At 37.9% G+C, this 24,278-nt stretch overlaps 1 protein-coding gene across 3 annotated transcripts in view; it reads left to right on the forward strand.

Moving 5' to 3' along the window:
• Positions 1 to 24,278, forward strand: part of GALNT1 (polypeptide N-acetylgalactosaminyltransferase 1) — a 135,004-nt gene that overhangs the window by 45,728 nt on the left and 64,998 nt on the right. For 2 of the 3 annotated variants that reach the window (XM_058557001.1, XM_058556998.1), the window contains exon 2: positions 15,424 to 15,665. In XM_058557001.1, coding sequence (XP_058412984.1) covers positions 15,527 to 15,665 — 139 coding nt within the window. In that variant the 5' untranslated portion in view covers positions 15,424 to 15,526. Of the gene's footprint in view, positions 1 to 1,819; positions 1,875 to 15,423; positions 15,666 to 24,278 lie in introns of all 3 variants that reach the window. The other variant, XM_058556997.1, reaches the window with a different exon arrangement.

Raw genomic sequence — 24,278 nt, forward strand, 5'->3', positions numbered from 1 at the left:
TTTCCTAGTTTACTGAGTTCATGGTTAGGAAGAAAGATGTAAATTTTCTGAAACCACAGTGTTTTTGTTGTAATGAGTTGGCATTTGTATTCAAGAGATAAAAGTAAAATTATGGTGGGCCAGCCCCGGTGGTTTAGTGGTTAAGTTTGGCCTGCTCCGCTTTGGCAGCCCGGCTTTAGTTCCCAGGCTTCGCCCTACACCACTCGTATGTCAGTGGCCGTGCTGTGGTGGCGGCTCACATACAAAAAGAGGAAGATTGGCAGCGGATGTTAGCTCAGGGCGAATCTTCCTCAGCAAAAAAAAAAAAGTAAAAACATGGGAAGAGTTCCCCTGACCATTGCTCTTCAAGTTCCTTAGCATGATAGTCAAGATTTCCCTGGTTCTGAACACATCCCTTCAGTCGTATCTCCCAGTTTTTCTATTTTCTGTCCTCTAGACATCTCCTGCATTTTCTAGCCTCCCTATTTTAGCTCACACTATTTTGTCCACTTAAAATATCCTTTGCCTTTTCCTTACTTAAACCAATTCCCCAGTCATTCTCCCCCACCAGTTTCTCTCCATTGTGCACTATAGCCCCTTATAACTTGGCACCTGTAGCAGTGATACAAAAGCATTTTGTAAATTGTGAAGTGCCACACAAACTTACCTTGTTATCTCTCCCCCTAAACTGCAAGCTGGTTGAGGACAAGGTCTGAGCTGTTTTCATATTTATGTATATCAGGCTACTTAGTGTAGTGTCTTGCAAATATCTGATATTTATTAAAGTTTGAATGAATTAGAGATATGTGCTTCTGTGACAGATTAAATAATGCTGTATCTAAGATGGGCCTGTTATACACCAAGTTCTGTTTTGTAGCTATTAAATTCATATTGAAATTCTGCTTCTATGCAGTTTCTTGTAAAAGAAGACTCCTTAGTTTGGATCCCCCACTGATTCACATCTTCATTTTTTTCTTCACAGGATACATGCCCATCTAAATCAATAATTGTAGGCTGCAGAGTGGTGTATTGGGATGTTTTTGCTGTAGTAGCAGAATACTCAAACAATGAGGGCTTTATCATTTCACATAACAAGAAGTCCAGACATAGATTTAAGGGTTGGTCTCTTCAGTGACTCCATGGTATCGTTAGGGTCCCACATGCTTTCCATGTTTTCACTTTGCCATCCTCAGCATGTTGATATTGGTTTCCCTCGTGACCTCACGATGGCCGCTGCGCTTCTGAGTGTGCTGTACAAACAGTGTCCAAAGGCGGAAAAGTGTAGTTTCTGCTTCAGCATCTCTGTGAGGGAGCATAACTTTTCCTAAATGCTTCCCAACAGATTTCTCCTCAGGTCTGATTGGTCAAGATTTGGTCACTTGCACTGGCAAGAATGGAACAGCCATGGTTCACTTGGATTAATCAAGAATAGGTAGTCTAGCAGAGAATGGTCACTTGAATTCAGTTGGGGGTCCAATGTGGTGAAAAACCTGGTGGGGGGTGAGGGTGGGAAAAGGAACAAACAGCACCAGTATCCAGATGCTCTCTATGTGCCTTTGGCTTTCTGGAAAGTTAATATCCTCATAGATTTCTAAGAGGAGGAAAGATTCTTTTATAGTATTTTCACCGAGCTTGGTGTTGGATCTCGGTAATACTTTATTCATTGACTCACTCATTCATGTGATAGACATTAACTGAACACCTATTGTGTGCCAGGTCCTTGCCCTCCGGTGGCAGCTGGCCTACAGTCCAATGAAATAGGATGACTGTGGTAAGGGGGGAGGACAGAGCGCGCGTTATTCTGTAATAAATTGATTTTAGGAAATTTATTTTTCAACAGGAGATGTGGGACATGTGGATTTGGGATATGAATTCATTTGAAAAACCACTTTGGGGTAAGTTGATAGCTGGAAGTGAATGACTTCAGGATTGTACTTCTCTTTTCATTGGGGTTTTGATCTTATAGCTCTGTAGGCTTCAAATTTATGTTGATTGAATTTTATGCCTTCTATACACACAAGAGAATGGCTTGTACTAAAGTCCCGGTTTGGTAATTTGAGAAATGTAACCATCAAGCATAGTCTCAGTACTAATTAATTAGGGCATTCACTTCTCATTAGGAAGGTCAATTTGAAGACTAAATGAAGACCAGATTTAGAAATCGAAAGGTACTTATTATAGAGGGTTTAACCTGCTTGAGCTTACCCAATAATCCTGTCATGTGGACTGGAAATCACTTACAGAGCCAGTATTGAAGATACAGGGTCAAAGTTTGTCTCTAAACTTTTCTTTGCAGTACGGTCATGTGTTGCTTAATGATGGGGATATGTTCTGAGAAACGCATTGTTAGGTGATTTTGTCATTATGGGAACATCATAGAGTATACTTACACAAACCTAGGTGGTATAGCCTACTGCACACCTAGGCTATATGGTACTAATCGTATGGGACCCCCGTCGTATATATGGGTTGTCATTGACTGAAACTTTGTTATGCTGTGCATGACTGTGCTCCAAATGGCCGTTTGAATTCTCATTGCATCAGTACATATATAAAAGGTTCCCGATGTTTTGTTTCATCTAAAAAAGTGCCTCTAGAAATACTATTTAATATTTACTGAGCGTGTACTATGGTATGTGAGTGTGTTGTGCATTACTCATTTAATTTAGTGCAATGGAACTATAAAGTGGGTGTGTTTTTCTCATTTAGAGGAATAAAGAGGCCCAGATTTATGCAGATGAAGTAATATTGCTGGAATCACATAACTAATAATTAGTGTTGGAATTGAAATTTAAGCGAATTTCAGCATTTGACCCAATAGACATTTGCTTCTGTTTTAATATTACTGATTGTGTTGAGGGTTCCCAAGACCACCCCCAGGTTCAGTGACTGTCTAGGAGGGAGGACTCACAGGATTCAGTATATAGTCTTACTAGTGGCTAAGATTTATTACAGTGAAAGGATACAAAGCAATGTCAGCGAGGGAAAGAGTGCATGGTGTGAAGTCTGGAGGAAACCAGGCACAGGCTTCCAAGAGTCCTTTCCCAGTGGAGTCACACAGGATGTACTTAATTCCTCCAGCAAGAATTGTGACAATGTGTGTGAAGTGTTGTCTACTGGGTAAACTCATTAGAGACTCAGTGCCAGTGTTTTTATTGGCGCTGGTCATATAGGCACCCTCTGCCTAGCATGTACCAAAATTTCAGGCTCCCAGAAGGAAAGCGAGTGTTTAGCGTAAACCATATTATTTGTACAGTTTAGGCACTGTTAGCCATACTTACCATTAATGGTAAGTTTTCTATCAGTGTAGGGAACTGTTTATCATTCAAGTTCCCAGATGCCAGCCAAGAGCGAACCTGGCAACCAAGTCTTTCTAAGGATAACAATCTCAGGCCTGCTAGATTAACTTTTATCCTGCACACTGACTTATTCTTTTAAGGAGATTGTGATTATGATCATTTAGCTTCTGAACAATGAGAGAAGTAGGTGTTATGGCAAACCAAATTCTTTAGTGGTATCTGTTTTGGGGGTCCCATGACTGCCCACTAGTTTAATTTGCTGAAAGGACTCACACAATCCAACATAATGTTGTACTCATGGCTAAGGTTTATTACAGCAAAGGATACAGTGCAGGCACAGCAGGAAAAAGATACATACAGGTGAATGCTAGAGAGATCAGGCATGGACTTCCAAGTCTTCCCTCTGTGGACACAATTTTCTCTCCAGCTGTGAATGATAGAGATAAGTACAAGATGTCTCTGGCCGGGGAAGCACATGAGTGTTACAGTCCAGAGTTCTTATAGGAGGCTGGTCACATAGGCACATTCCTGCTATGTGTCCAGCCTTGGTAACTGAAACTTAGGACCCCAGACCAGATGCTAGGTACACGTCATAAATCTTGATGATTATTTTAAACAGAGCTGACAGTTTCGTACATCCTGACCCACTGCCTCTAACATCCTTAACCAGTGACTGTGAACATTCCAGGAGTTTAGATCTCAGAGTTTGGCCGGGGTCATTGCCATGCTTCTAGGCAATCCCCACAGATTAGCAAGGACTGAGTAAAACAGACCTGCTGTGTTAAGTCTTTCTTCACAGTATCCTACATGAGTATTGTTTCATTTGCTGAACGCAATATTTAATGCTAGGTATATTCTTTAGAATATGATATTCTCAACTTAGAAAAAATAGTTACTAGTAGAAACAGTTGACAAATTTCACTTCTCTGAGGGAAAGTTTGTCAGTTCTTTTCTTTTAGGGATTTATGTAATGGTGACTTTTGGATTTCTGACTTTTGTCCACAACTATTTGTATTATATACAGGTATATGTTATATTAAAGAACAATACAGAAATATGAACTTAAAACAAATCAAGATATTATAAAATTAACCTTCACTTTATGAGGGTCTTCCTTGTGAGAGGCTTTTAAACACAACGGGATCTCTTTTTTCCAGGATTTGGAGATTAACAAAAATATCAGTTTTGCAGAAAGAAAATAACCCATAGTTTTAAATCCTGGAATCAGGCAATTTTTAAACCAATCTTTACTACTTTATTTATTACTATTTGAAACTTGCTTTATGTCATGCAAAAAAAAAAAAAAAAAGACAAAGTAGTTGGGGAAAGTTCCATGCTTGAAAATGAGAAGTTCTGAATTAACAAAGTTAAATAGGTTTCCTTATTGCAGAACTTCACAGAACCTTCAGTGCAATAATATACAGTATGACTCTCCCAGGGCAAATAAAGTATATAACCTTTCCCTAACTTGTTTGATCATGGAATTTCTTTAGTGAGGACTCTCAGGTATGGGTCCTGCAGTGATAGTGTTCTTTAGAACAGAACAGAAGGACAGTGGGAAGCCATTAAAGCATTTTAGGTAAAGGAGAGACGGAAAACAACTCTAGAAAAAATTTACTTGAAAGAAAACCTTGTTGCAGAAAAGTTTAGTATCTTATAGTGTCTCCTGATAAAACCTGTTTAGAAACTTCCCTCTCTTGGATGTCTTTTTCCTGCCAGGTTTCCTGAGTTGGTGTTTCTCTTTTGTAACGTGAATGGCATGTCTCTTAGACTGGTGTTTAACAATGTGATAAGAGCTTCTGTGGTGTGGATCATTGCCTTCATGCTTGTACCATCACAGTACCTGACATGGTATCAAGCACATAGTTGCCCAAGAGTCAGTAAATATCCAGAGAGCATGGAAGGAGTCATGACTCTAAAATACTGAAACTGTTTTTTTTAAGGAACAACAGTATAGTAGCCATAAAAGTTAGGTGCTATACATTTATTTTAATAATGATGTCATTTTGAAAAACATTTTTGGAATTTTTTTTAGACTTCTCTTGAGTTTAGCTCTGCATCACCAACTTCTTTTTTATGACCTTTATGATTTTTTAATTTATTTTCTCAAAACAATAGAATTGTTCCACTATAGACTTGTAAACACTTTTAACTACTAGTTTTTTTTTGCAGTAGATGGAATATCTACTGTAATTAAATGGTCATCATTGCTAAGGAAGGCCAGTGGGTCAAGAGTAGCCAAGTCCCTCGTCAGGAAGCGGTGAAAGGTGAGAAGACTTGCTTTACCGTACATCAAGAATTATTATAAAGCTGTAATAATTAAGACAGCAGTATGGTATAGGGATAGACAAACAGACCAATGGAACAGAACATAGAACCCCAGAAACCTGGTTTATGGCAAAGTTGGCATTGCACACCTTTAAGGAGAGGATGAACTTTCCATAAATAGTACAGGGACGATTGGTTATCCACATCGAAGAAAATGACATAGAATTTCTACTTAAACCTGAATGGTAAAACTTTACAATGTTTAGACACTAAAACATTATTATTATTATTATGATTATTATTATTATTATTTGGTGAGGAAGATTAGCCCTGAGCTAACATCTGTGCCCATCTTCCTCTATTTTGTATATGGGACGCTGCCACAGCATGGCTTGATGAGTGGTGCATAGGTCCATGCCTGGGATCGGAACCCATGAAACCCAGGCCGCTGAAGCAGAGCATGCAAACTTAACCACTACGCCACCAGGCTGGCCCCCAAACATTATTTTTAATGATCTCTAGATAGAGCAGAATTTCTTAAGACATAGAAAATGTGAACCATAAAAGACACCTCTTATTAAGAGGGTAAGCTACAAACTGGGAAAAGATATTTGCACTACATGAAACTCACACAAGATTAGAATCCAGACTGTATAAAGATGTTCAAAAACTAATAAGAAAAAGACAGAACAACCCACCCAATAAAATAGTGGACTAGACTTCGGTAGGCACATTAGACAAAAGGAAATGGAATGGCCAGTAAGGTCAGAGATGGTGGGGAAATGCAAATTAAAAACTGCATTAAGATACCAACTATGCACCTACCAGATTGTCCAAAAATAAAAAGTCTGACATCAGTAAGTGTTACCAAGGATATAACATCCAGAGATGTCATTTTGCTTTCTATTTTGCTACAACCACCTGGGCAAACAAACGGGTCATATTTAGTCCTATTTAAAATACACATACCCGGGCTGGCCCCGTGGCTTAGCGGTTAAGTGCGCGCGCTCCGCTGCTGGTGGCCCGGGTTCGGATCCCGGGCGTGCACTGACGCACCACTTCTCCGGCCATGCTGAGGCTGCGTCCCACATACAGCAACTAGAAGGATGTGCAACTATGACATACAACTATCTACTGGGGCTTTGGGGGGGCGGGGAATAAATAAATAAAGATAACTGTTTAAAAAAAAAAAAAGAAATTCCATCCTAAATTAAAAAAAAAATAAAATAAAGTACACATACCCAATAACCTAATACCCCTAAGGATGTACTCTAGATCAGGGGTCAGTGTGACAACTGATAAGTTAAAAAGGTTTTTAACATTTTTAAATGGTTTAAAATAATTAAAATTATATTTTGTAATTTGTAATGTGAAATTATATGAAATTCAAATTTCAGTGTCCATAAATAAAGTTTTATTGAATACTATCACAGTTGTTAACATATCATTTACGCTGCTTTTGTGGTACAAAACCAGAGTTGAGTGGTTGTAACCGAGATCTTATGTCCCACAGAGCCTAAAATATTTACCATCTGACCCTTTGCGGAAGAAGTTTGCTGACCCCTGCCGTAAACAAATACTCTTGTAACATATGTACCAGGAAATGTGTTGAGGAATGTTCATAGCAGTACTGGTGGTAATAACAGAAACCTAGAAAGAACCAAATGTCCATTAAGAGTAGAATGGATAGACTGTGGTATAATAAGCCAATGGGATACTATTCAGTAGTGGAAATGAATTAACTTCAACTACATGTAACATATGACTAGATCTCAGGAACACGGTGTTAGAAAAAAAGCAAGTCTCAGATTTTTCCATTTATAAGCAATTCAGAAACAAATGTAAAGAAAACATTATTAAGGATACCAGTGAGGTAAAACTATCAGGAAAAGGTGGATTGGAAAGTTTGGAATAGAGGTTGCCTTTGAGGAGCTGGGAAAGAGATGGTATTGGAGGGGAAACTTTAAAGGTGATGTTCTTATTCTTAAACGGGGTGGTGGATATGTGTGTGTTGTGTTGTTTTGTAATCCTTTATTTCTGTAGTGTATTTTATACATACTTTTGATATTTGATACATTTTTGTGATTTGGGGCATTAAAAAGTATCTTTTCAAATAGTGTAGTCTGCCTTATAATGTATAATTGTTTAGGACTAGTCGAGGGGAACCTCATCAGTGGACCAGAACCTACTTGATTTTACATGTAAGTCTGCTCCCCTCTTCTATCCCAGGCATTCTGGTTGTGTCAGGAACCCAATTCAAACTCTCTTAAGCAGAAAAGGGGATTAATAGAAGGATTCCTGGATGTTCACCAAAGCCAAGGAAGAGTCAGGGACTTGGTCACCATTAGGACCCTCTGCCCCTTGTTCTCTATGCCTCTGCTTGGCCTCATTCTCTTGGACTGCAGGTGGGCTTTCTTTCTCTGTGTGTTGGACAGTGGGGCTGCTTGCAGTCCTAGATGCATAGGCTTCTAGCTTTGTGACTCCAGAAGCCAGAGTGAGGTCCTGTTGTTGGCTTGGCTAGGTCATTTGACTATCCTGTGGCCAGGGAGCTGGGTCTGTTACCAGAAGAAACCCCTAGGGGAGGACGGGGAAAGCAAGGGTCAGAACCATGAGCCCGGAAGCCACCTCGGTTTGTAGCTACTTTATGTCTGTTCTTTAAGTGCAAAACAGTATGTGGCATTTTGACATAACTTTGGTATTTGGATATCAGGGCTATTTTTTAAATTTATTTATTTGTTTGTTTGTTTGTGAGGAAGATCAGCCCTGAGCTAACATCCACGCCAATCCTCCTTTTTTTGCTGAGGAAGACCAGCACAGGGCTATTTTGAAGTGACCATTAAGACATTTAGTGTTGCCTAAGACATGATGCTCAGAGGTTGGGATGGGAAGAGGGGTTAGAAATGTCTGTTGAGCATATTAATTTAACTTAAAAAAAAATCAAAATACAACATCACCATGATCTCTCACGCTCCGCTTTACAGTCACACCCATCCCTTTCCTTTCCCCTTGATAAGGAAATTTAATACACTAAAATGTTTGAGGCAAAATGGACATTACAAACTTGCTTTAAAATATGGCATATCTACTATTATTCTGAATGACTGGAAGGACACTTAACCCATTGGTAATAGTCTGTAGCTGGGATGAGAGTTTATAGGTTTTGTATCTTTTACTTTTCTGTGTTTGCCGAATTCTTTGCATTGAGCATATATTACTTGATAATTGGGAAAAAATATAATCTTTTAAAGGTATTACTAGAAGTTGTCAGTTTATTACCTTAGAAATTGACATTCCACTCAAGATACCAAATATTGAATGCTATACATTGGAATATTTCAGCCAATAAATTTTATAAGAGTCTATACCATGAATACCCCAAATGATAAGCCTCCTCTCCCAACCTCTAAACTTGGGGGAACACCTGGGAAATAATTAGAGAAAGAGAAATATCCAAGTTTATATGGAACGTGGACGTCATTTTGTGCAGGAACTTTGGGTGGGTTTTTACTAGTTTTTGCTAAATACTCAGGTAGAATGAAAATATACTAATACCTGAAAATTGTTTCTTTTTTTGGCTAGTGAATGAGCTTCTTAGTGCTAAATTTTAATCAATAATGACTTGACAACTCAAAGACAGTGGCAGAAATGTTGGTCTAAACGCTTTGTTGGAAGCGGAGACTATAATATTGAATCCTAAGGGACTAGAGCCATCCCTACCTTAACCAGTAGGTAACAGACCAAAATAGCTGCGCTTTGTTTTGACAACTTTGGCTTCAGTTATTTTCTATTTACAGATTTACTTTTTTTTTTTTTTTTTTTTTGTGAGGAGATCAGCCCTGAGCTAACATCCGCCAATCCTCCTCCTTTTTTGCTGAGGAAGACGGCCCTGGGCTAACATCGGTGCCTATCTTCCTCCACTTTATATGGGACGCCGCCACAGCATGGCTTACCAAGCAGTGCGTCGGTGCGCGCCCGGGATCCGAACCAGCAAACCCCGGGCCGCCGCAGCGGAGCGCGCGCACTTAACCGCTTGCGCCACCGGGCTGGCCCGATTTACAGATTTACTTTTGTTATTGATATAAGGTAGGATCTAAATTTTATTTTTTACCATATGGAAAGCCGTTTGTCCCTGCACCAGTTTTCTACTCTGATTTCTAGTAGCTCCTTTCCAGCTTTCTACATGTGTATGGGTTTGTTTCTGGGTACCAAGTAGTTTTAGATACTTCTGCTTTATAATAAATCCAGTCCCCAAAAGCTTCATTTGTGTTTTGATTAGAATTACCGTCATGTGCTACATAATAATGTTTCAGTCAACAACTGACCCACATATGTGACAGTGGTCCTATAAGATTAGTACCATATAGCATAGGTGTGTAGTAGGCTGTATTATCTAGATTTGTGTAAAGTACACTCTATGTTGTTCGCACAGTGACGAAATCATCTAATGATGTGTTTCTTAGAACGTATCCCCGTTGTTAAGCAGTGCATGACTGTGTATTAAATTTATAGATTAATTTTGAGAAGAAGCTGTTGTTATTCCCCCTGAACGTAGGAAATATGGATATTTACTATCCGTTAGTCAGGTGTTCTTTTATATCCTTCAGTAAGGCTCCACAATTTTCTCCATGTCTTACACCTGTTTTGTTAAGTTTATTCCCAAATACCTTAGAGTTTTTATAGCTGTTTGAATGTGGTTTGTTTTATTTTATATATTCTAATTAGTTATTATTACCATACAGGAGCATGATTGATGTTATATGTTTGTCTTGTATTCAGCGACCTTGATGAAATCATCAATTAGTTCTATTGGTTTATCTGTTGATTCTTTCAGAATTTCTATGTAGAAATCATGCTGTCTGCAAATGACGATTTTGTCTCTTTTTTTTCTAGTCCTTATTCTTTTCTTGTCTTATTGCTTGTACCTCCGGTACAATGTCAAAATGAAGTGAGGATGCATAACTTGTCTTATTTATAATGTTATAGAAATGCATCAGAAGTTCCATCATTAAATATGTTTACGATAGGTTAAAGAATTTCCTTTTTGGTCCTGGTTTTTCTGATGAAGTTCTCTATTGACGAGTAACAAATTACCTCAAAACTTAATGGCTTTAAACAATAAACATTTATTATCTAGTATTTTCTTTGGGTCAGGAATGCAGGAACAGCGTAGCAGGGTGGTATTGACTCAGGATCTTTCAGGATGTTGCAGTCAAGATGTTGGCTGAAGCTGCAGTCATCTGAAGGCTTGACTGGGCCTGCTTCCAAAGAGGTTCATGTCCATGCCTGGCAAGATAGTCCTGGTTGTTGGCAGGAAGCTTCAGTTTCTCACTACGTGGACCTCTCTATAGTGATGCCTGAGTATCCTGACATGGCGCTTGCTTTCCCTAGAGTGTGTGATTCTGAGAGAGAGCTAGGAGGAAGTGTGTTTTATGACTAACCTTGAAATCACACCCCATTACTTCCACCATATTCTACTGGTTAGAAGCAAGTCACTAAGTCCAGCCCACGCTCTAGGAGGGAAATTACGCTCCACAAAAATTATTTTGTATGTTGATTTTTTTTTTTGAGTCTGTCTGTCTCCACAAAGTTGCATGAGAGCAGGGGCTTCTGTCTGTATATCTGTACCTTAGACCCCATCTATTGAGCCCCAAATTTTGTATCCAGCAGCTGAGGTTAACATCTCTCCTTGAAGGTATCAAAAGTACCTCTTACTCAACATGTCCAAAATCAAACTGTTTCTTCTCATCTTTATTCTCCGCCTTCCAAAAATTGGTTCTCTTTTACTGGTCCCATTTCTGTGACTGGCACTACTCTGCATCCAGTTGTACAAGCCAGGATTTCTTCCTTTTTACCCCCATCTAATCATCCTTAAATCCTGTTGAGTTTGTCCCTTAATCTCTCTTGAATCTGCCCACTTTTATCTAGCTCCAGCTTTGTCTCACATCACAGTTTCCTCTTTTGTCTTCAATTCACTGACCTTTCAGTGTTGGGCTCCTTCCTGCTATAGAGCCTTTGCTACTTGCTGCCCAAAATGCTTATTTGCCCCCTCAAATCATGTCTTCTTCAGGGAAGCCTTTTTTAAAAAGTCAGATCTCTCTGTTACAGATGTTTATAGTGCTGTGGAACTCCTTTCAAAGCAGTCATCACCATTGAAATATCACATTTATGTGACTGTTTGACCAATGCCTGATTTCCTGGAGCCAACTCTAAACTTCATAAGGGCAGGGAGCGTGTATATTTTGTTCACTTTTGTATTCCCTGCATTTGACACATTCCCTGCATTTACTGAGTTTGTGTATATTGAACAAATTAATTAATAAGTGAATGAATACATTAGATTATGATTCCGATTGAGAAATAGAGCAAGTGGAATATATAATTAGTAAATAAAATACTCTAGGCTCTCCTTACAATATTAGAGGATAACCATCATCTTTTAAAGTCTTTTAGTTTTTCTGGCAGAGATTCTAGCTACAAATTAAAGGAATAGATCTCTTGAAGGGTCTTATATCTCATACCTGCCTGGTCAGTACAACACGAAGTTAGTAATCCTAGGTCTGGGTGCCTGAGAGTACTGTGTTCTGAGGAGAAAGGAGGTAAGCACCGCATTATACCCCAAAGTCTAAAGATTTAGGTCCAAGAGAGTGAAGCTTCCCTTTTCTCCTAAAGCTTCTGTTCTTGCTTCTGAGCCTCTCTTCTTAAGTTTTAAATTTCTGGAGAATCTTGGTGAGAAGTATGAGGGGTAAGAGAAAATAATTATTTAGCCCTGGAAAATGCTGATCCATCTTTGGAAAAACTGGGCATATGGTATGTAGAGTAGGATCAGAAGTTTACTGATATAATTGATTATTGTACTTTGACATTAATTCTGATTTTATAACTTTTAAAATAAATTAAGTAGTTAAATGCATTTCAGATGGAAGGTTTTAATCTATTGTGGTTGGGACAAAACAAACTCTGAGTTTTTAGTGACTTCCAAGATAAATTCTGGTAATGTGTCATTTGAGGAAACATACAGTTTTTCTCCTTCTAAAATTGACCTTGTTTCTTTCAAGTATCCTCCCATATTTATCTTTTCTTAAGTATATTGAGGTTGAATTTATATACAGTAAAATTCACCCTTTTAGGTCTAGTTTTCTCAGTTTGGACAAATGGGCATAGTCATATGACCACCACCACAAGCAAGATATGGAATGTTTTCATTATTACAGATTCCTTCATGCCCCTTTAAGGGCAATCCCCTACTCCTTCCTCAGCCTCTGGCAGCCACTGATCTGATTTCTGTTCCCATAGTTTTGCCTTTGCCAGAATGTCACATAAATGGAATCGTATAGTATGGTATGCAGCCTTTTGTGACTGACTGACTTCACTTAGCATAATGCTTTTGAGATTCATTCATATTATTGCATGTGTATCAAGAGTTTGTTCTTTCTTATTGCTGGATTGCTGGGTAGTATTTCACTGTATAGATGTACCACCATTTGTTTATCCATTCACCAGGTGATGGGCATTTGGGTTGTTTCCAGAGTTTGATGATTATGATTAAGCTGCTGTAAAGATTTGTGTCCAGGTCTTTGTGTAAATGTATGTTTTCCTTTCTCTTAAGTAAATAGCTAGGAATGGGATTACTGATTCATGTGAGAAGAAACTGCCAAACTGTTTTCCAGATAGGCTGTACCATTTTGCATTCCCACTGGCAAGGTATTAGAGTTTCAGTTGCACCAATTCCTTGTCAGCACTTCGTATTTTTCTTTTAGCCATTTATATCAGTGCATAGTGGTGTTTCGTTGTGGTTTTAATTTGCAATTCCCTGATAGCTAATGATGTTGAACACCTTTTTATGTGCTCATTTGCCATCTGCATCGCTTTTTGGTGAAGTGACAGTTCAAACCTTTTGCCTATTTTATTGGCTTTTTTTTTTTTTTAATTTGGCAGTTCTTTATATATTCTGGATGCAAGTCATTTATCAGATATGTAATTTGTGAATAATTTTTTTCTCCCAGTCTGTGACTTTTTATTTTAATAGTGCCTTTTGAAGAGCAGAGGCTTTTAATTATTAAGTCCAGTTTGTCAATCTTTTTTTACAGTTTGTGGGGATATTTTTGTTCTACCTAAAGAATCTTTGCCTAACCCAAGGTCTCAAAGATTTTTGCCTCTCCTTTACCTACATTTTTCCCTAGACCTCCTGCTTCCTCCATACCCCCCTCCTCTCAAACACACACGTCCCTCCTGCATTTCACTTTCAATTTCAGAATCTAATTGTGCCATCTTGGAAAAATTAAATAGGAGTGGATGCAAAGTTATAAAGATTTACATTTAAGAATTCTGGGCTGTAAGCATTAAAAAAAATAACAATCAGCAGATTTTAGAGAACATAAACCACATTTGAATTCCAGATATTGCACTAGCAGTCAGACTGTTTGCTTTGCCAGCGACCAAAAGAGGAAGCCTTTCACATGAAATACCTCAAAATATAAATTTATATATATCTAGCTTCTCTGGAGAGAACTATGTTGTTCCATGATGCCATGCAGTATAATGCTTTTGGTTCTCCCTTCCCCCTAGTTACCCTAGTTATTAGTAATTGCTCACCACACGTGACACAATATCAGATATTGAGTGAATATGATTTTGAGGCAAGAATATGACAGTAGCACCCCCAGAGAAATGAGCAGAAATAACACTTTAGATTTATAAGTATCACTTAGTACTTTTTTGGTTGCTTTTCAGGTTGCTGTCTAGCAACCTTGTGAAGTAGGCAAGAACTGTTGTCTTTTTCATAGATAAACTCTCTGGCCTCTCCTGAATTGTTCACGTAAATTTATCTCTGTTGCCTGCCATGGAACATGCTACATAAAGTTGTCCTTGTAAGAAGCTACTACACTGCCCATCAGCCCGGTTCTTCAGAGCATCTGCTCGTGTGGCTTTCAGTGTGGGGCATACATGTGAAGTGTGTGTTTCCTCCATCCACCTCATCTGAATACACTTGGCTTGTCTCTTTCCTGATCAGTTGTGACACAGGCCTTTGAGCCTCAGTGTTGACTGCTCAGCGGGATGGCTCCTACCTCTCTGAGGTCCTTTAGACTGCTCCAGAGCTCCCTCAGGGGAACTGCTTATATGCCAGAACTGTTTCTAGTCAAACTATCCCAAATGACCTTTACAAATTTGGTGACAGTTCCTCCGCTCATTTTCTCATATTTTAACAGATTTGGCGGCAAGTGGGGAGGCTGGGAAATGGAAACTAAAGATCAGGGAAATCTATAAAATTTCTATCAGAGCCAAGACGAGGTCTCAGATCTTATGATACCCTTTTCTTTTTCATTATACTTTCCATAAGTCTGTTTCTGAATGGCTAGTGACTGTAGCATTTTTAGAATGGGATTCAGTGGGACAGAGGGACAAGAATTAGCCCAATAAACTGCTATAGTACAGGCTATTAGGAGAACTCATATTAATCCTTGGGCTCTGGGAACTGAATGTGAGTGGTTGAAATGTACTGGGAATCACTGCATTGTTAATCCCCATGTGTTTGGTGGATATGAAATAGTAGCTCACTGTTGTTTTAATTTGCATTTTCCTAATTATGATGAATTGAGCATTTTTCCACATGTTGATTGGCTATTCGGGTTTTCCTTCTGCTAAGTGCCTGTTATACCGTTTACTCGTTTTCCTATTGGTTTGTTGTATATTGATTTGTAGGAGTTATTTGTATATTCTTGATACTCTTAATTTTTATGTATTTTACAAGCGTTTTTCTAAGTCTGATTTATAAACTTATTCTTCATAGTAAAATTTCATATGCATATTAAATTAATCTTACAATTCAATTTCTAGGTTCTGAATTTTTAAGTTAATCTTTTTCTTTTTCTCTCTATAGGTTATGAACGTGATTTCTGATGAAACTGGATTGGAATAATTTTCATGATCTTTATATATTTATGTATATATATTTTAAAATTTTGCATTTGACTTAAAGTGCCATGAGAAAATTTGCATATTGCAAGGTGGTCCTAGCCACCTCCTTGATTTGGGTACTCTTGGATATGTTCCTGCTGCTTTACTTCAGTGAATGCAACAAATGTGATGAAAAAAAGGAGAGAGGACTTCCTGCTGGGGATGGTGAGTGACATTTCATAATACACCTGTTTGATAAATATGTCACTGATTTTTACTAACTAATTTGGATACTATAGATTAATAATCATCCCTGACTTCCTATATATGATGCTCTTATTTCTAACAGTTCTTCAGCGGGTTCTTCCAACAGTTAAAAGTATTAAAGTAGCGTGTATAGAATTGCTAAATTCAATTTTTGTGTTCAATGTTAAATGTAGTTAATTTTCTGGAAGTTATGTTACCAAATAATATAGAGAATCTCATAGTTGGAACTATCAAAATTGTACAGAAGATTTGTCTAATGCCATAATGCTGAGCGGAGCATTAAAATCGCATTATCAGGTATCAAAAGAGATTTCTCCTGCCTTCCCATCTCAGTCTTAAGGGAAGAAGTCCTTCTAGATAGATGTGATCTGGAGAGTTCTTTTTGTCAATGCTGTAGATAGCTCCAGATAGCACTTTCAGGGAGGGCTTTTGAAAAGATCAGGCTGTGGGATAGGAGCTGCAGTGAGAACACTGCAACATATGGTATGGAAAAGAAAGGAAACACAAATATGACGGACCTGGGTTGGAAGTACTGACATTTTTTGCAGAGGACACCTGAAAAAGTCGGTTTTAAACTCCATGTGTTTAAACCAACAAACAAATGCTGCCTTTTATTTTTTTTAAACATAATGAAAGTGATTTTGCATTGTGAGTCAGTAATTCAGCTAGCTGTTCTGGGCTCTGAGCTCTCTGTGATTAGTTATAGAATATCTGGCTATACAGTAATTCTATTTTTTAGGAATTATATGTAAATGATTACTGTTTTAATGTAAGTTTTATTTGAGTATGTAGCCACATTTAAATATTTTGCACTTTTATAATGAGGGCACTTAATCCTCTAAAATTTATAATTTAAAAATTCTTTATTTGTATTGGTAACCTGTGCCAGTTACTTACTGTAATTTTTATAGATGGGATTATATGACCAGTTCTGTTTATTTCTTCTTGGGAAGTTTGCCAAAAATGAAGCTCAATTGCTAGCACTAGACTCTAGTAATATCTAGGCTACCCCTAACTTTTAAATTTTCTCTTTTGCTATAAGTTTTAATGAAGTATATATATATATATTTGTTTTTTTGTGAGGAAGATCAGCCCTGAGCTAACATGTGATGCCAGTCCTCCTCTTTTTGTGGAGGAAGAGTGGCCCTGGGCTAACATCCATGCCCATCTTCCTCTGCTTTATATGGGACACTGCCACGGCATGGCTTGACAAGCGGTGCGTTGGTGCGTGCCTGGGATCCGAACCTGAGAACCCCGGGCTGCTGAAGCAGGTCGCGCGCACTTAACCGCTATGCCACCCGGCCGGCCCCAGTGAAATATATTTTTCTTCAAAGTCAGCCTATTAATTTGCTGACTGTCTTGGTTTCTTTATGGCTCTGCTCTTTAGTAACTTTGTTGAGTGACAAAGTGCTGCCTCCTTAATTGTTGTTAGAGCTATAACTCTCTGTCTACATTTAAATAAAAGGGCAGGTATTACCATTCACCAATAAGAAACTAGGATATTCTTTTCCCTAATAGAACAGACTAACTTTCCCTTCACCCCACCTTAATTCGTTAACATTTATAGTGGGAGCTCATGGTTGTTCTATCTTAAATGAAAAGGCATGCAAGTAAGAAAGACTAGGACCTGAAGTGTGTGAGGATCCACTTGGTGAATGTTTTTTAAACTCTGATATGTGCTCGGAAATGTACTAGGTGCTAGTGATATACAGTTCAACAACAAAAACAAAAAGACAAAATTTCTCCTTTTGGGGAACTCACAGTCCCCTAGGAGAGAAAGAATAATAGTAAAATTACTGGAGATGTGCATAAGAGCAAAAAGGAAGGAATGCCTTGGGGCATCTGAGAAGGTGCAGTAAGGAAATAATGCTCAAGTTGAGTAATATCATGGTGAGCAGGTGTTTGTTAGGTTTGATGGGTGAGGGGAACACTTTCCCAGGAAAGGAAAGAAGCATGTGCAAGATAAGCAAGTGAGAGAACAGAGTTGACAGGTAGGAAAATTTGAGGAAAGAACATGGGATGAAGCTTGGGAGAGGCCGTATCACAGAAAGCCTTTTATGACATGCTAAGGGTTTTGGACTTTATCCTGTAGGCAGTGGCGTGCCACTGAAGGATTTTTAAACAAGAGAATAAGTAACCTGATGGGATCTGCACTTTCAAAAGAAAGTTTGGTGGTCATGTGGCTGGCATACTGGCAGAGAATGAGACTGCAGAGACCAGTTGTGAGGCTGTTATGAAAGACTAGAGAAGTTCTTCGGGCCTACACTAAAATAACACTGAAGGAAGAGAGGAAATAAAATATATGAGAAGTATATAAATAGTGGAATTTACATAATGAGGGGAGCCATTGAATGTAGGTAATAAGAGAAAGAGGAAAGTCTAAGATGACTCTCAGGTCTCCCTGTTTGGATGAATTGATATGAAATAGAGTCCCAGAGGTGGAGCAGCTGTGATGAGAAAGTGGATGGATGAGTTGAGTTTGGAATATTTAACTTTGAGGTGATGGTAGAGATGTTCTGCAGTAGAGAGTGGTTGAGGTGGAGCACGTAGGTGGTAGTTTGAGCCTTGTCTGTACATGAAACTGCACCAGAAGCATGTGTAGAGTTAGAAGAGACAGACCCAGCATTGGAGAGTATCATGGAGCGTCAGTAAAGGAAGAGAAGGCTTCTCAGGAAGTCAGAGGTAGAAGGAGAAGCCAGAGGAATGGGGACATTGAAACCCAGGAGTGATGTTTGTTCAGAGATTTTACCTGAGATGAAGATGAGGTGTTTCTGATATGTTTGGTAACAAGAGGTTTCTTGTGATCCTGGCAAGTGCCATTTCAGTGCCAGCAGATTTGATACATCAGTGAAATAACAGAAATGTGTAGCTTATTCTTTTAGGAAACTTCAATACGAAGTGAAAGGGATAGTACAATAGTTAAAAGATAGGAATGGAGCCAAAGTTGGTTTTCTATGTATGTATGTATTTTTTATGTATGTTGAGGGAGAGGTTTAAAATATAAGGGAAAGAAGTAATACTTGAAAGAGCAAATTCTCAGCAGATGAGACAGTGTAGTATCAAAACCATAAGAAAAGGATTAGCCTTGAAGAGGATTCTCAGGTTAATATAGTTTTGAAAACCACTAGTGGAATGAGCATCAAAGAAAAGGAATAGGTTTTATACAAAGTACAGAAGTACAAAGTAAAGGAGAAATGGTGTGGAATAACAACATAGAGCTATGAGATAGCACCATTACCTCCTGAGAAAAGGAGAAAAACAGTTCAGAAAAGGTCGTGAGGTTAATGGGCTCTGGGGGAGAGCCAGATTTGAGTTAAGTGTGGTAGATGGGGCCTTTGTGTTGAGGAGACAAGAGGAGGAAGAAGCTTTGTAATGGCCTGGGAGTATCAGGGTGTTTAGTGGGACGGACTGAGAAGGAAGTCAGCAGTGGAAGAATGAGAGAAAGACTGAGCAGTAAGCCAGAAGGTGAGTAAATAGCTAACGGGGGGGAGGGTTTGAGAGGCCTACAGATGGGGCCTTATAGCATCTGTTTGCAAACTGTGTTCCAGGTAGCCTTAAGGGATTAAAGGGAAAGAGGGGGAAGTGATTTGGGGAAGGGGGACAGTTGATGTTAATCAAGAACAGTTTGAAAAATCTGCTCTGTTGTGACATTTCAGTGAAATCCCAAGTAGCGTCAGAGTCCTTAAGTTGTTAAGGTTCTCAACAAATGGGAGAGGTAGGTAGGTAATGACAGCAAGGATGTGGACCTTCTTAGTGGAATTAGCAAGTACACTCAGTGACCTAGAAGAATGTAGGTCTCTTTTGATAGAACGCATAAAGTCTCTAGAATCTTGGTTTTCTATGGCATTTGAAAAACCAAAACAAGACTAAAAAGCAAAAAAACCATAAGCAGATATGATACTCCAGAGTAATTGTTTTCAGTATTGTAAGGATCTCATTTCTGAACATTCTTTGAACTGCTGTACAGTGCCAATTTGGTGAAATTTACCAAATTCTTTTCTTTATGTTGTGAATAAAGGTGTCCTATTTTTAAGTAGAGTGGATTATTTTTATGATAATGCTGAAGGCCTCTTATGAGATTGTCATTGATATACTTAACAGTTTTCTAGGATTCTTAAATTTACTTATAACTTGCCTACTTCAAGTAACGGTGGGCCAGTCTTTGGTGATTACAGAGGGTTGGCTTTGTTTTGTTTTGTTTTCCTGAGCAGTTCTCTCATAGGTTTTAGACCCCAGACTATCTGAGAATAGCAAAATTCTTCTGTTGCTAGAGAATTAGATTGGGCTCCTCTTGAAAAAACAAGGTTAGTGTGGGTTATATCCTTGGAATATTTTTGCTACTCTTCTGCTTTTCAGAATTAGCTCATTTATTCAGTTTATTAATTTGGATGTTGTATAGAATATTCAGTGTTTTTACAGGTCCAGTTTCAAGTAGGAATTGATCCTTTATGCCAGTACTGTATTTGATATTCAGATCTTTAAATGTTGATGATTCAAGTTTTCACGTGCTTATGCTAGAATTAGTTCAACTGTCAAACATTAGGAAACCTTCAAGAACATAGTTTATAGGAGAAACTTCTGATGATTAAAAACTTAAAAATATTATTAGTTAAGGCTTTCAGAACTCTTTATTACAAATTTCTTATATGTTTAGAGTTTTATATATTGAATACATTACAAATAAATTGAACATAAAATTGGAACGAGTGTTGAAACTTACAAGAATGTTGAGGTAGCAGAGAATTATCAGTGAATTTTGTTATATATAATATTTTGACCTTAAAAAAGTCAGGTAATTTGCTATATTTCTTATCTTACATACTTTTGTTTATAGAATATTTATTAATTTATATACCACTAAGAAAGCTAAAACATTCCAGTTATCATTGTAAGCCACATCCCAATTTTAGAGATGTTAAAAATATGGAAAAAAATATTTTGGAATAGGTGCCATAGTGCATAAAAATAGTAAAGATGATAATTATGTAATAAGGTAAGAAAATCGTTAGGGAGAAATCATTTTTTAGCCTTTTATTAGCATTTTCCCCCAAAAGGGTATGAAATAACTTTATACCTCTTTATTCTACTTCCATGATAAAAATACAAATTAGAAATTTATTAAAGTACATTCAAAGATATGTCATGTGGTTTGTATATGTTAGTCTTATTTGGTGGCATTCAGAGTGAACCTGTAGTTTTCTTGGTAATTAAGTTTTCTAAAACATGAACCTTCCCTACATTGTCATGTAAATAAAGTTTAACTGAAGTAATTAATAAAATTAGTTTGTTCTCACATAATACTTCGGAATAACACTTTAGTCATTCCCTTGTCAAAATTCATTTGATTCTTAGAAATGATCTGCATGTAAAGTTTTATGCCAAGAAAAATTTTTTTTCAGTTCAGGAAATGATGATATCAAACCCCATATCAGTTGCTTTCAAACAAAAATTTCACTGAACTCACTTCTAATTTACATGAAAGACTAGTAAGTAGAGTACGTGGAAAATTAATGCTTACCATCTTGTTTGTTAGTTGGTTTTTAATACTGCAAGTTCATTAGTAAAAATATTCACTAACCACATGCATTTTATCCTGGCCTCTTTGCCAAAGAAAAGTAGTTTACGAATCCATTTAATTCTTTAGGATGTTATAATTTCTAAATTAGAGTGTTGTGAATTTTGTAAGTCATGCAGTAATATAACTTTTGATTAATGGCAACTTTAAATGTGGCTCTGAAATCTCGTGAGTACCAGTAGCTTAAAGTATATAATGTGGGCACTATACTAGATATTCAGATTATGAATAAGTATCACATGATCAAATTTATAAAATGCTGCAGCAGCAGGATTGTATATGTTGTACAGTTTTGCCTGATTCTTATTTTTTTTAAAACCACACCCCCAACATCTTCCTTTGCTCTTTTTAAAGATTTTATTTATTTATTTATTTTCCCCTCAAAGCCCCAGTGGGTAGTTGTATGTCATAGCTGCACATCCTTCTAGTTGCTGTATGTGGGACGGGGCCTCGGCGTGGCCGGAGAAGCGGTGTGTCAGTGCGCGCCCGGGATCTGAACCGGACTGCCAGCAGTGGAGCGCGCGCACTTAACCGCTAAGCCACAGGGCTGGCCCTTGCCTGATTCTTGAAGATCTCAAGGCCAGAGTTTTACTTTGCAATGATGGGGCAAGATTTTAGCTTTCTGGTCATATAGTCTCTGATTCTATAAGCAATCAAGTTTATACTTACTAGTTCTTATAGTAGTAATTTCTTGAGTCTTCCTTCATGCTTCCCTAGCCCCATGGAAAATTTCAAACATAAACAAAAGTAGAGAAAATAGAAGACTGAACTCCCATATACCCATCATCTGGCTTCAAGAGTTGTCAAGTCAAGGCTAGTCTTGTGGCATGGATACACAGATACGTCTTTCTCTTTATCTCCCCTCTCCCCTTTTTTTTTGGTTGTCGTTGAAGAAGAAATTGGGTTGTTTCTCTTTTCCAGTTTCCTATAATCAGGATTTGCATCCCTTTAATGTTTTTTATCACGTCCTTCTGTCCTCTATATTTCCTGTGAATTGGTAGGTAGGTCCAGAGGCTTGATCAGATACAGGATCTCTTCTACCCTGCCACCCCCGGCCCTGCTAGCAGAAATATGTTATAGATGGTATTCTGTATAACTTAATACTCTTAGTTAAAAAATTGAGCAGAATGAAAATGTTTCCATTTTGACTTTTCTCTAAAGCATCATCTTATACTAAAATAGGGCACAGATAACTGAAGGATATTTATGATCAGGGCCACTAGATCATATGTTGTTATCTGTGCCATGCACAAAAGATAATTGTCACCTCCAGAACTCTACTGCTCTCTGTTGACCCCTTAACATCCCAATCCCCGGATCTGTTGATTGCTCTTTATTTTAAGAGACAAGTAAATAAGTAGAATTGACGTGAAGAGTTTTATAATTTACGATTTTTAAAGTTTTAAAAGCTTATATGGGCATTAGACTTCTGTCTTGTGCTTGTATCATAGTTTTTATTACACTTGTCATTGAGAATTTTTGTCACTGAGAGTTTAAAAAAAATTTGTCAACCTTTTATATTTAAAGAGCTTCCTTGCTTGGCAAACATTAGGCAGGATTTGTTTTTTAAAAACTGTATTACATGAGTTTCCTATAATTTTTAAAGTTATTTCCTAATAGTTTAATGTCCTTCCTAAAATCACAGTTTATTCTGAATACGGGGAAAGTTATCATACACTATTTTTTCCTTGAGAGTTCTCTAAAATAGATTTTTATAATCTGGATAGAGTTGTTGAAGACAGGGAATAATTTCATGTTCTGCAGCTCTGGGTATGGGTAGTTTGCTCTGTACCACAATCTGAAACAATCATCCTGCAGGTCACCTTTACCAACTAGTGCTATTCTTGGGCAGATGAAGCCTACTTGAAGAGATGGTTTGTCTACTGCCTTGACATCTTCATTTTTGTGCAGAGACTTTTGGGGGATGCCTAAAAAACAAACTGCAGAAGAATAAAACTTTCAGCTTTAAAAATAAACAAGTAATTTACAAAACAGATATTTTCATCCTCTTCTTTTCCTCACCTCATTCTCTACTCATCCCTTTTAGATGGGAAGTTTAACACATTTTGTTTCAAATTTAATATATCCTAGAACCTGTTTTTCTTGGAATGCTTTTTAACATCTCAAAAGCATATAACAAGGAACAAGATTTGGGAATTGCTGATCTGGAATATTACTCTTTTTATGTATGTATCAAGAGATAACATTACTTCTGATTAGAATTATCTTTCATGATGCTCTACCTTGCATAATGCTTATTATAATGTCTAATATTATCAATTCTAGGATTTCATTTTGACTTATTTTGCATAGTACTTTTACTCAAATATTAATTCAGCATATAGTTACAAAACACTATGCTAAACTCCACAGAAGGTACATGAATGAATCAAAAAACCCCAGCTAAAAAGAGATCGTAATCCAGTCGGGGGAGTTGTAAAACAGGTTTAGCAATCATTGTAACAAATTGATTAGGGACATAGGGCCCTAGATGAAATGATGCAGTGCAGTAGTCAGGAGCAGTAAATGATCACTATAGAGAGATTCAGAAAAGCAACAGGCAAGAGAAGCCATTTTAGCTGGGCCTTGAAAGACAAATAGGGCTTCGGTATTGCAAAGATAGAAGGGGGAAGGAGGTGCCAAGGGAGGGGACCTGTGTGAGCAAAGGCACCAAAGCAAGAAAATAGGAGGCGCATTTGGAGGAAAGTAGTGGGTTGCAATTTAACTGAAGGATGAAGAACTAGGGGACGGGAAGTATAGGGCCAAGCAGGTGGTAGGTTTGGAAAGTTAGATTAAATTCCATATTAAAAAGATTGGACTCTAGAAGACCATGGGATTAACACAATGAAAGCTATGCTTTAGGGAGGTTAATGTGGTATCACTATTTGCGATGGGAGTGCCAAGGCTATGCACTGATTCAGGTGAGTGGTGCAAGGTGAGGAGGTCTTAAATCAGGACACTGGTGTGGAAGTGGAGGACAAGGCAGCCCCTAGGAG

This window comes from Diceros bicornis, chromosome 16 (genome assembly GCF_020826845.1).
Source record: "Diceros bicornis minor isolate mBicDic1 chromosome 16, mDicBic1.mat.cur, whole genome shotgun sequence".
Classification (NCBI taxonomy): domain Eukaryota; kingdom Metazoa; phylum Chordata; class Mammalia; order Perissodactyla; family Rhinocerotidae; genus Diceros; species Diceros bicornis.